Raw genomic sequence first — 12,324 nt, 5'->3', positions numbered from 1 at the left:
CTCTCTCTCTCTCTCTCTCTCTCTCTCTCTCTCTCTCTCTCTCTCTCAAATAAAAAAAAAAGAATTTTCAGGACGAGTCAGAGACATGGGAACACTTTTATTATGTGGAAGTTAAAGGAATGAAATACAGGCCTCTGAGAGAGAGGCACCTTATTTCCAGGTACTCAGAACATTTATGCTTCTCTTGAGGGAGTGGAAACCCAAGGAGAAGGAGGGCCATCCCCTGTGATACCAGCCCATTTTACAAGTATCAGCCCAGTTTCTGCTTTTTTTTTTTTTTTTTAATGTGGATCATTTAAGGATTCTCTGAATTCTTTCAAACTATTCCTTTACCTTGGGGTCAGATTCTTGTTCTTTAATTTTTAATAAAGCCACTTTATGGGTTTGCAATATTCCTGAGGAATTTTGAATATGATGATTCTGGAAGAAGAGGAACATAAATTTGACCAAGGGAAAGCTGATATAGTTTACGTTGGATGACTTTATATCACAGAAGGCACTGTTTTATTAAAAGTACAATTTTTGTAGTTATGATTTCTTAGTCTCTTTTTGTTCCTGTTTGTTTTTTTCTCTCCTACCTCAGTCTCTCCCTGCCCCAGACTTTGATCCTATTGATTTTCTTTGAATATGCAAAGTCAACCTGCAAAGTATAGCTTTTATCACCATTCACAATGGTGCTGGTAGTATTGAGCATTAAAATACAAATTATTCTCAGTTTAAAACTCATCCATGATTTAAGAAAAAAAATTAAAATAACAAACCCAGAAAATGTAGGAGAAAATCTCTGTGTCTTAGACTAAGCAAAGATACTTAAATAAAATACCAGAGTTGTAATATGTAATGGAAAAATTATTAGTAGAACTTCATCAAAGTAAAATCTTTTGATTGCCCTAAGATATCATCAAATAAAAAGTCACAGAATTGAAAGAAATATTTATATAATACAATATAACCTACAGAAGGGGGTTATTTTTATTTACACTATGTATAAAAACTGTTAAAACTTAATTATGAAAAATGAATCTAGGGGCTGGAGATATAGCTCAGCAGCACAAGAGCCTGCCTGGCAAATGCAAGATCCCACATTCAATCCCTGGTATCACAAAAAGTAAATGAATAAATAAATAAAGAATCTAGGTGTGGTGGTGCATAACTGTAATTGCAGCATTCAAGAGGCTGAGGCAGGAAGATCACCATGAGTTGGAGGCATCTTGGGCTACATAGGGAGCTCAAGGCCTGCCTGAACTACATAATGAGTCCTTGTCTCAAGAAACCAATAACAAAAAACTGAATCAACCAGTCAACCAATTAAAAATTTGTAACTTATTTTACAAAATACACATGATAAAAAGAACAGGAAACATTATTCAGCACTGTTACTCAATAGTGAGGTGTAATTTAAAATTACAATTAGTGACACCACAACTGATCTCTCGCTCCCAAATAAAAAGTAAAATTAATAAAACAGGCCATCCACCTAAATCAAATTAGACATTAGCAGCAGCACAGGGAGATTCTAACAGCAGCACAGGGAGATACTTACAAAACTGTAAAAACTAAATGTTATATTTCTGATCCTTCTACTAATGTCTCAACAGCCCCTCAAGATATTAAATAACATGTAAGACTCAAAGTTTCCCTAGACCTTACCCTTATGCTCTTCATAAAAAGTCATTACTGTCTCCTCTTGGTGAAAATCTTTGACTATATTCATAATTGTCCTGTTGATGTTATTATTTGGCTGAGGAATACTTAATTGTTTCTTTGGCTTTGTCTCCTCCAGACTTGCACCTACCTGAGATGAAAGTGCCTGGTATCTATGGAGGGTCTTTAGATAGACTCTCTAGAGAGCATCTTTAACTGCTGGTCAACGACTATGACCCCTTTCAGTCTGAAGAAGCCAAAGTGTTTATTGCCCATCATTCCCTCGTGGCAGTTGGGTTACTTCTTCAGAGGAGGGAATGTTGTAGGCAGATGAGCTAGATAGAAATATAGGCAGTCAGGTAGAGTTAGGTCTGCAAGGAGCCAGTATGGAAGATTAGATACCTTATGATTGTGAAAGAGACAAATACTCCCGCTCTAGGCCAGACCTGCAGTGGAATACCATTCAGCAATATAAAGTTATCAACTATGGAAAAATACCACAGCAAGGGGAAATAGCAAAATAATTGTGACAGGAGCAACATCAAACCCAAGAAAATATATACCATATATTTCCCCTTATATGAAATTCTAAACATACTAAGTAAATAATAGAAAGTCAATCAGAGTTTGCCTTGTGTAGGGAAGAAATATTCTGGAGGTCATAAATTACCTTGTGTGTGTGATTTCACAAGGCATGTGTGCATGTTAAAATTTAAGGAAATTTAATTTTTTATTTTATCTATTTATTTTTTTTTTGTATTTTAATGAAGGGTCTACAGGGTGTTCAGGGTCTCACTACTAGATTGGATTTACAGTGACCTGCCTGTTTGCAGCCACCCAAGAGCTGGGATTACAGGCTTACGCCACCACACCCAGTCTCAATGGTGTCTCAGCATGCCCTAGGGGTGGGGCTGGCACGGCAGGGCTGGGGATCGAACCCCAGCTCCTACACCTGCTTGCAGGTGCTTTATCCCCTGTGCTAATTGGCCAGCCAGCCCTAGGAAATTTAAATTTTAAATTATGACTGGGTGTTGTCATACTTACCTGTAGTTCTAGCAACTCAAGAGGCTGAAGCAAGAGGATCATAAATTCTAGCTACCTAGAACAATTTAGCAGTACCTTGTCTCAGAACTTAAAGAGGAGAGGGAATGTAGTTCAGTGATAAAGTGTTTGCCTGGGTTCAACCCCTAGTGCTGCCAGAAAAAAATGAAGAGAAATTGTGTGTTCTTAAAATGTTCAGTTCGTTACCTATACACTTCTAAATAAAGTGATCATTAGAAATATAGGCAGGGATTGGGGTTGTAGTTCTGTAGTAGAGTACTTGCTCAGTGTGCTACTTGAATCCCTAGCACTGCCAACAATATAAAAATAAATACTAAGCATTTCTTTCTCATAGTGAAAAGGAAGTAGGATAATATCTCAAACTGGAAAATCAAGAGAAAGTACTAGTGTACAATTTAGGGATATGAAATTTAAATATCAAAATTATCAGTTAAAAGTTGACTTCTCTAGAAAATCCAGATTACTTCATATGGAATAGAATGAATAGAAAAACCTTCCAGTTTTCATTAAAAAGCCTTCTAGAAGTTTCCTCTTTAGCATATATACAAGTATAAATTTAATAAAAATAAATGTTATATTTAACAATGCATAAGGCAAGCAAAAGACCTAATCATAGGATAAGTCTACAGGGGCTTGTTTATCTGTGAAATTAATTTACCAAAGTGAGAATGAGGTTGACTTTAATTTATTCAGATTAGGTATTAAATGTGGTTGAATTTTATTTGATAATTGAGTGTTTTCCTCTTTGCCTTGCTGTGACAGAGGTGGTTGACTGGTAAAAACCCAAAATATTTATCCTGAAAGCATAACAAAATGGTTCCCTTCTTTTATAACTCATTTTGTAAAGATTAATTAGTTACTTTCTGTACTTTATTGATTCAGGATTACTTGTACTCTGTAAATGTGTTGAATTATTTACACATCGTGGGCAGCTAATGCTAATTCAGAACATACCCAGTGGGATTTCAGAGCTGAAATGCTAAATGTAATCTGGGGATCAGTAACATTCCATTCATAAAATGTGTCACCCACAGGTTAATGGAAATAAACAATAGGAAAGACAATGGATGGATTATGCAAATACACTGAAAAGATTAAGCAGGGGGAGGGAACTACAAGAACCCAATTTGTGTTTTATTTAAAGGTGGATTAAGTGTTATAGTATACAGAATGATTAAAGCGATTTTGTTAATTTGCTAATGCTCTAAAATGTACCACTACACAAAGACAATTCTATTAAAATAAATTAGTCATGGCCTTTGTAGGAGGACCAATAATAGGTTAGATACAGGCAATGTTAAGTAAGAAAAGTCTATAATGGTAATTAAAATGATAAATACAGTAGTCTAAAAAAAAACTTGGTTGACTAAATTTATGTAGCGCTTATTTGCATTTTTCTGTGATTAATGAAACTTTAATGAAACTGAAATCCAATTCTGAGATAAATTCAATTACTGCTTTGTTTTGAAAGGAAAGAAAAAAATATTTTTTTCTCTTTGAAATTTTGTCTCATAAAATAAAAATGCATTACGCCTTCTTACGGGAAACCTATTGAAATGTCCACGTACCTGGAAGGTGTGTCCTTTGACCCCGCAGACAGTGCAACAAGACATGGAGCTGAATAAACTTCCATCACCATCATTACTTTGCAGACTGTCAGGTCAGAGTAAGGTGGCAGCTTAAGGGCAGTGCGGCTGCCTGTAGACTTGATCCTGGCAAGGGAGCTGCAGGCCTGGAAGAGGGTGCATCGCTGTACCTGGCTCAACGCAGCAAGCACTGCAGCAAGGATCCCTCTGTCCAGGGCCTTCCCTGTGAAAAATGCCATAGGGAAGGGCTGTAGAGAGCAATAAATCCCTTACCATCATGGGGCAACCAACTTTAGAGGAGCTTGGCTACTCCCCCAGCCTCCTCTGTCCTTGATTTCAAAACATCCCCGTTACCTGTCCTCTAGTAGCTATGTATTTAAAATATATGTGACCAAAACTACCTGGGACAAGAAACTGCTGACTGAGAACTGCAGAGGGTCTGTGTGGATCTTGCCAGAAGCAGAAGGATTAGACACTATAGTAGCCAGGCAAGTGCAGCGCAAGGGAGACCTGGCACTTTTGTGGTTGGTGAAGCTGTATGTGCATCGTCGGTTGTACCCTTAGTCTCTTGTAAATATAGGCAATGGGAGGCAACGTGTCATTTACTTGTGCAATCTGAATAGGCACAAAGCTCAAGTAGGGAATGATGAGGTGATACTTATTCTTTATCTCTTTACACATGACCCTGAGGTTCTTTCTTGGCTGTATTCATGTAGCACTTGCATCATCCAAACATCAGGAGCCTTTTTCATCACATTCATTGATACCTTTATTGCTTAAAGCATTGAAATCATAGGGCAAGGTGGACTTGGGGAGATGCAGTTTCCCTGAATGTTGATGCCATGTTAACTGCTTTTTTATGGTACTTCACCAAGCACCGTAGCGGGAGTCATTGAGGTCTTGGATTTTACATGTTTGATCTTTTTTTGTTCTTTTGTCTTTAAAGATACTGTTTTCCCTTTGGACGACCTGAAGGTGCTCTAAAAGCTACACTTTCATTACTTGAAAGGGTATGTATGCACAATCCTTCATAAATAGTCTCTGTGCTCCCAGCTGCTTGACATTTTAGTTACTGAACTATGCAGGCAGTCTCATTCCTCACGAGTCTGAACTCTACTGAGGCCACTGAGTATCACAGATTTCTCACCTTTCCTTACTGTGTCCCTGTTCTCCCTCCGTGGTCCTTCCCTCCCTGGAGCCCCTCCGCTGCCATCTTAGCTTGACATGATGGCTTTTATTTGATACTATTCACTTTCCACCTCTTTTTTTTCTCTCATCAAATTGTCTTTTTTTATTTCTTCTTCTTCTTTTCAGTTAGTTATCTCTGCTTTTCGGACTTTCTGATCATCTTTTTCCTTTCTCTCCTCTGCTTTGCTTGTCCTTCTGCCCATCATAGTCCTCAGGCCAATCAGAGTTTAGCATTTTGTATTCAAAAATGTATCATTCCATTCATTCCAAATTCATCTCATAATTTATCATTCCAGTTTGTATGTTACCTCATATAAATTCACAAATGGCAGACATGTATTTCAACCACAAAATGAATCACAAAGTAATGTCCATCCTAAAAAAATCTTTAAACCAAAGTATGTACTCTTCCTGTGTCAGTTAAGGCTCGAAAGGGAACTATCTTTTTCATTGGTCTATAAATCCATTTATGCTATTGGTTATGTAATACAGTTTATCCTGTCAATTTCAAAATTAAAAAAAATTTAGTTATACTCTGTATAATTTTCAATTCACTTGTTCTCATCTTACTTTATTAACTTTTTTGCGTATTTTCGGCCAAGTTAACTTTAGAAATTACAGTGCTTATTAAGATTTCTATTAAAAGCAGAGAGGAAAGACACTGTTGAGTCATTACAGCTTCATTTCAGTGAGTTAAGAACTTGGTGATGAGAATTAGAGCTGATGTTTAAAATGAAATCTTTGGATTATAGCTAGATTTCATGTATATATCCCTATGTTATCCCTGATTATTGTGTATTGTATGCTAGAAATATTCCTGTAAAAATTATTTCATTAGAATTTTTGTAATATTAACAGCTGCATGAAACCCAGGCTTTTCAAATCACTCCTTCCCTTTTCTTTGTTAAGGAGTCATGAATAAAATAACATCGCAAACATCGCTTTACTTTTTGGAGCTGCCTCCTGTCCTGAGGGGCAGCGCAGCCAGCCGCTCTGCACTCTGGTTTCCATGGCAGAGCCTGCCTCCTCCTCTCAGCAGGGAAGAGTTAGCCACAGCAGAGATGCCTGGTGCCCTGCGCCCACAGGTGGCAGGGGGACAGTGACCCCCATTCCAGTCAGAGTCACTAATCACATGTCTTGCTGAACTGAGTGAAATGTTGAGGGACATTTCTTCATTTTTTGCATTTACTGTCAACTTAGAAAAATAAAATCTATATGTGAATTGGTAATACCTCTTGAGACTTTGGAAGAACATGAGAGGAGATGGAAGCAGAGGCTGCTAGGTCCATTTTTGCATTTGCCAGTCACTTGTATGCACTTTCCTGGGAAGGAGATTTGGTCTCCCCTCCCACTACAGAGCTAGTGTGTAGCTCTTAGATAATATGAACTATTGCTGTTGCAAATTCTACACCAAATTTCAGAGACCTAGTACCAGACTGCAACCCCAAAGCCACTAATTTATTACAAAGTTCCAACACTGCGATTAACTATGTTACTGAGGTTTTAGGTTAGGAAAACAAACTTGTACATTACCATTTTTTGTCTTAAAAGAAAAACACAATAACACACCTGCCATAGTTTTGTCATTACTGCCCTGGACTGACCTTTGTGGCAGACACATATATCCTAATTATCAATAGCTATTTCTGATATATAAAGTCTATCACTTTGGGAAGTCTATTAGTAAAAGTGTAATGGAACAAAAATAATCATAGTATTAATTTTAGCAGTAATTGCATATAATAGTATATGTTTAAGGATTATACCTATTTTGCTATTCAAAAAACATTTTTCACTGCCTAAAAAGAGTCTAATGTGAAAGTTATATAAGGCTCTCATTAAAGTGCCTAATATATATTGAGTCATATGAAGAATACTTGAATTTGACAGGGGAAGAATTTTTTGAAATATCTAAATTTGCTGATTTCAAAAAAATCAAAACTTGTGTTAAAAAATTCAAAAATGTAAAAGATCACTGATATTTTGAAAAATTATAAAATCATTTGGGATATGGTTGAGTAAAAAGGGAATGAAACAACAAAGAATAAAGAATGAATGAATAAAGAATGGAAAATGAATGTTTTCATGTAATTTCAGTATTCTAAGATAAAACTTTATAGAACAGATAGAACAGTTATAGCACTTCCTAAAATACTATCTTTTTTGTATTCACATTTTGCTATACATTTGATCATTTGAATGTAAATAGTACAGAAAATCTGCAATTGGGAAAACAGACTTTGGCTAATAATATAAGCAAAAATTATTGTGAGTTTTATCACTAAAAAAATTTTAAAATTTTCAAAGCACCAATATAAAAAGGTTTAAAATTGTATGACATTTTGAATTTTGGATATAATTTTATTTGTCCCTTTCCAAAAATAAAACTTTGCAAGGAGATATCAAAAACACATCTCAGGAACTCAAGAGCACATAAGCAAGTGTTTTTTCAAAACTCCAGAAATTTCCCACGTATTATGCATTTGATAATCTGTAAGCAGTCACTTCCATAAGACAAAGAAGTCCCCCCTTCTTTTTTGTCATGGTATGTTCAGCAGGTCACAGTCATTATAGTTTAATTAGTGATATTAGAGCTGTTGATTTTTGTTACACCATGTTCAATGAAATTTTTCTAATTGTTTTCAAATATGTACTGCTTAAAAGATTCAGGCCTTTTAAGTTAGGATGTGAAAAACAAACTTTGTTTATTATTTGCCCCAAGAACTGTAATCCTGATCTGAAACAGCTGCTCTAATGGTGTCTGGGTCCCATGAGGAAAAGTAACAGTCCACACTGAATGGCGGCTTCGCCAGTGGGAGGTTTTGATGTGCATAAATGAGGCTTAGACAGGAGGATCCAAGACAGGAGGATTAGGTTCCAGTTGTGAAGTGCTAGCTCATTACTTCCCCTCAAGTTACGAAGGACCCTTTCTAGGAACAGTCAGGTCTAGGACCACATGTGTAATTTGTGTTTTAGTATTTGTTTTATGTAATCTCTCTCCCCTCCTCTTCCCTCCCCTTCTGTCTACCCCCACTGTACTCTTCTCTCCCCTTACTCCCTTCTTTACTCTCCCCTCCCCCTTTCCCCTCCTCTTCCTCTCTTTCTCTCTCTCTCTTCCCTTCTTTCCTCTCTTGGTAGGTTTTAATGAAAGATATTGCCACTCCCATACCAGCAGAAGAGGTGAAGAAAGTGGTCAGAAAATGCCTCGAAAAAGCTGCCTTGATCAATTACACTAGACTCACAGAATATGCCAAAATAGAAGGTCAGTGCAGTGAGCAATTGCCGAAGTAGCAGGGAGACCAACAATGCCTATTAACTGAATTTGCTATGAGAAGTCCTTGCCTTGTCTGAACAATCCTGTACCGCGGCAAAGGGAAATGTCTCATTAAAATCTCAGCTGGTGAACTGAAGAGCTTTTTCCTATTCATTGCTTTAATATGCCTCCTGGGACTCTGCTTGAATGAAAGACCCAGGATTCGTGCTTAAGTTGTTCTTTGTTCTTATTTTGAGTTTTCAAGAAACCAAAGGTGTTTTCATGGGTTGTATTTTTTGACATTACTGTAAGTATGTCTAACATTTAAACTATGGGTTGTGGATTTTGTCTAATCAGCATCAGTATAGTATTATGTAATTTTATTTTCTGTTCTGCAGTGTAACACAGGGAAGGAAGAAACTTGATGATTATAAGGATGAAAGTTTGGGTGGAACTTCCTACAGCTTTAATTGCTTGCAGTCTATTGATGCATTTGAAAGACTGAATGTCTTGAGAGGACTGTACACTCTTTTCCTCTGCAGGTTTTATTCAAGAAGGAGACAGATATTTAAAATGTTTAAGGATAAATGTTTAGATTATAATTTGTGGCAAAATCACATAACCAGCTATTGTTTAATCAATATTTTGAATGATTCAAAAAAAAACCCTCAAATCCTTTGCTCAAATTACTGTAAAACCAGAGTGTATAATACATCTAGCAGTATTGGAGAGCAGGAAAAGTTTACAGTTAATGTTAAATCCTTATCCTGAGGGTAAAACCCATGTCATTCTTTACAAAAAAAAAATTACCAACTTTGATATAAAATTGCACTTAATGAAAAGTAAATTTATGAACATTTGATCTTAGAATAGTTTTATCAAAATTTAGCCAATGCAAAAGACTGACTATAATTGACTGTGCGTTCATTCCTTTTTTCTTTCCAAATCTGGCCAAGAACTCTAACAAGCATGTGATAACCAACCTCTCGAGTGATTAACAAAAAAGCCATCTCATTACTATAGCAACCAATATTATATCACGAGAGTAACAACATGAAACCTCCTTAGTTACCAGTTTAACATCATTAATTATGATATCATGTCGTGTTAAAGCAAAAGCAATGAACATTAGATCATTTAAGGAAAGGGGAAGATAAACACATTAGTTTTCAGTTTGAATACTCATTCAGATTATTTTCATGTTTGTGAATACTGAGTGTTCAGACCACAGATTGAAAAAAAGATATAATAATAGTCATTAAAGCCTTTCATATTTGTCAGAGAAAAGTTTGGGGACATCTTCAAACTTCTAGGCAGAATATATTTTATATAAAGGTTATGAGGCATATTGGAAAACTGTAAATACCTTTTGTTCTTAACTATCTCCTTGTAGTTTTGCTGTTACTATCTATAAAAACACTGGAAAGCTAATACAGCATGTTTTTCGGTGTGTCTCTGTATATTTTATAGACATAGTGACCATTTAAAAATGGAAACAAAAAATTTTAGTTGTATGTATAAAAACCAATTTGCACATGAACAGGGATCATGTCTACCTTTTGCCTTCCTGAGATTGCCCCATACTTACCTCAGTTCTGATGCGAGAACATTCTAATAAGGGAATCTTAACAGTCCACTCGATGGTGGCAAATCACATGTGTCCTTTCAGAAAATCAAAATATTAGGGGCTGGGGAGATAGCTCAGTGGAATAAACACTTCCCTGGCAAGTGCAAGGGCCTGAGTTCAATCCCCAGTTCCACCACAAAAAAAAAGAAAAAAGAAAATCAAAATACTTGCTCATTAGCTGGAAAATGATTTTTTTTCATTATCTACTTCCAAGACCAGATCAAGAGCTAAATAAAATTTAAGTTAAAATAAAAAAGTAGGTTTTTCTTTGCATGATCAGCCTTCTGCATTATATGAGCAACATGAGTAGATTTTGTTTTTCTCCTAAATTCTCTTTTCTTATGTTTTAGGCCCAGCAGAAAAGGAAACAGGTAATTGTTACTATATGCATGTGTCATTTTTTTTTTTTTTTACATCATGGTGTGATTAGCTTTTTTTGTTTTTGTTTTTGTTTTTTACAGATAAGTATACAGCTGTAACACCATTACCAAAATCTGGACTATAAATGTGACACTTGCAGAAGTTTTTCTTTCCTTTTTTATTTATTAATATTATTTTGTGGTTTAAAAACACATAACATAATATCTACCCTCCTAGGAATGTTGAAATGTATAATATTGTTAAACCGCTCAGGCTTTGATCATTTAATATGATGTTAGCTGTTGGCTTGTCATAGATGGCATTTATGAGATTGAGATAAAGACAATGTATTCCAATTTTTTATTGCGTTTTTATCAGAAATGGGTGTTGGACTTTGTCATATGCTTTTTCGGTACCTATTGAGATGGTCGTGAGATTTTTTTCTTTGGTTCTGTTGATATGGTGTATTACATCTATTGATTTGCATATATTGAACCATCCCTGCAACCCTAGGATGAATCCTGCTTGGTCATGGAATATAATCTTTCTGGTAATTTGCTATGTTCTGTTTGCCAGTATCTTACTAAGGATTTTTGCATCTGAGTTTTTTCGGGAGATTGTCTTGTGGTTTTCTTTCTGGCCAGTTCTTCATTGGTTTTAGAATCACACTAATACTTGCTTGCAGCAATAATTTTGGAAGCACTTTTTCCCTCTCAGCTACTTAAAGACTTTCATCATTGGTTGCATTACTTCTTCTCTAATTTCTTGTTGAGGGCTGGGGATATAGTGCAGTGGTATAGTACATGCCTAGCTAGTGTGAGGTTGTGAGTTCAGTTAACCATACAAACCAATCAATTAATTAATTCTTGTTGAATTCAATAGTAAATCCATCAGGGCCTAGGCTTTTATGTGTCATTGCATTTTTAATTATATTTTGTTTAATTGGCAGATATCAGGTTATATAGAAATTTTATATCTTCTTGATATAGTTTGTTCAATTTTGTGTGCCTAGGAATCTTTCCATGTCTTCTGTCTTTTCCATCTTATTAGAATATAGGTCCTCTTAGTAAGTATGTATAATCTCCTAGATTTCTGTGAGAGCTGTTGTGATTTCTTTCTTTTATTCCTAAATGTTTGGATATGTGTTTTTCCTTTCCTCTTTTCAATGAGATTCGCTAATGGTTCATCAATTTTATTGTAGTATTTTTCACTCTAAAATCAGTAATTAGACAATAATGTCCATTATCACCACTATTCAATATAGTTCAGGAAACATTAGTCAGAGCAATTAAAGAGAAAAAAGTAAAAAGAATAAAAATAGGAAAGGAAGAAGTTAAATTGTCTTTATTTGCAGATGACATGATATTCTACATAGAAGACCCCAAAAACTCCATCTAAAGACATCTAGATTTGGGCTGGTGAGATAGCTCAGTGGACTAAGTGCCTGCTTTGGCAAGCACAGGGACCAGGGCTCAATTTCTCATCCCACATGCCTTGCCAGTCCTGCCCCCAGGGTGCGTTGAGCCAGCAACTGAGTCAGGGCATAGTGGCACATGCCTGTAATCCCAGCACTGGGGAGGCTGAAAACAGGATCACTATGAGCC

At 36.0% G+C, this 12,324-nt stretch overlaps 1 protein-coding gene across 1 annotated transcript in view; it reads left to right on the top strand.

Annotated features, from left to right (window-relative positions):
* Cadps2 (calcium dependent secretion activator 2) overlaps positions 1–12,324 on the top strand; it is a 575,996-nt gene that overhangs the window by 437,238 nt on the left and 126,434 nt on the right. The window contains exons 14-16 of the mRNA XM_023703422.1: positions 5,239–5,302; positions 8,619–8,742; positions 10,711–10,731. Coding sequence (XP_023559190.1) covers positions 5,239–5,302; positions 8,619–8,742; positions 10,711–10,731 — 209 coding nt within the window. The remainder of the gene's footprint in view (positions 1–5,238; positions 5,303–8,618; positions 8,743–10,710; positions 10,732–12,324) is intronic.

This window comes from Octodon degus, unplaced genomic scaffold, assembly GCF_000260255.1.
Source record: "Octodon degus isolate 3935 unplaced genomic scaffold, OctDeg1.0 scaffold00170, whole genome shotgun sequence".
Taxonomy (NCBI): domain Eukaryota; kingdom Metazoa; phylum Chordata; class Mammalia; order Rodentia; family Octodontidae; genus Octodon; species Octodon degus.
Note: the sequence above shows the minus strand (reverse complement) of the source record. Positions and strands in the feature narration are given on the sequence as shown.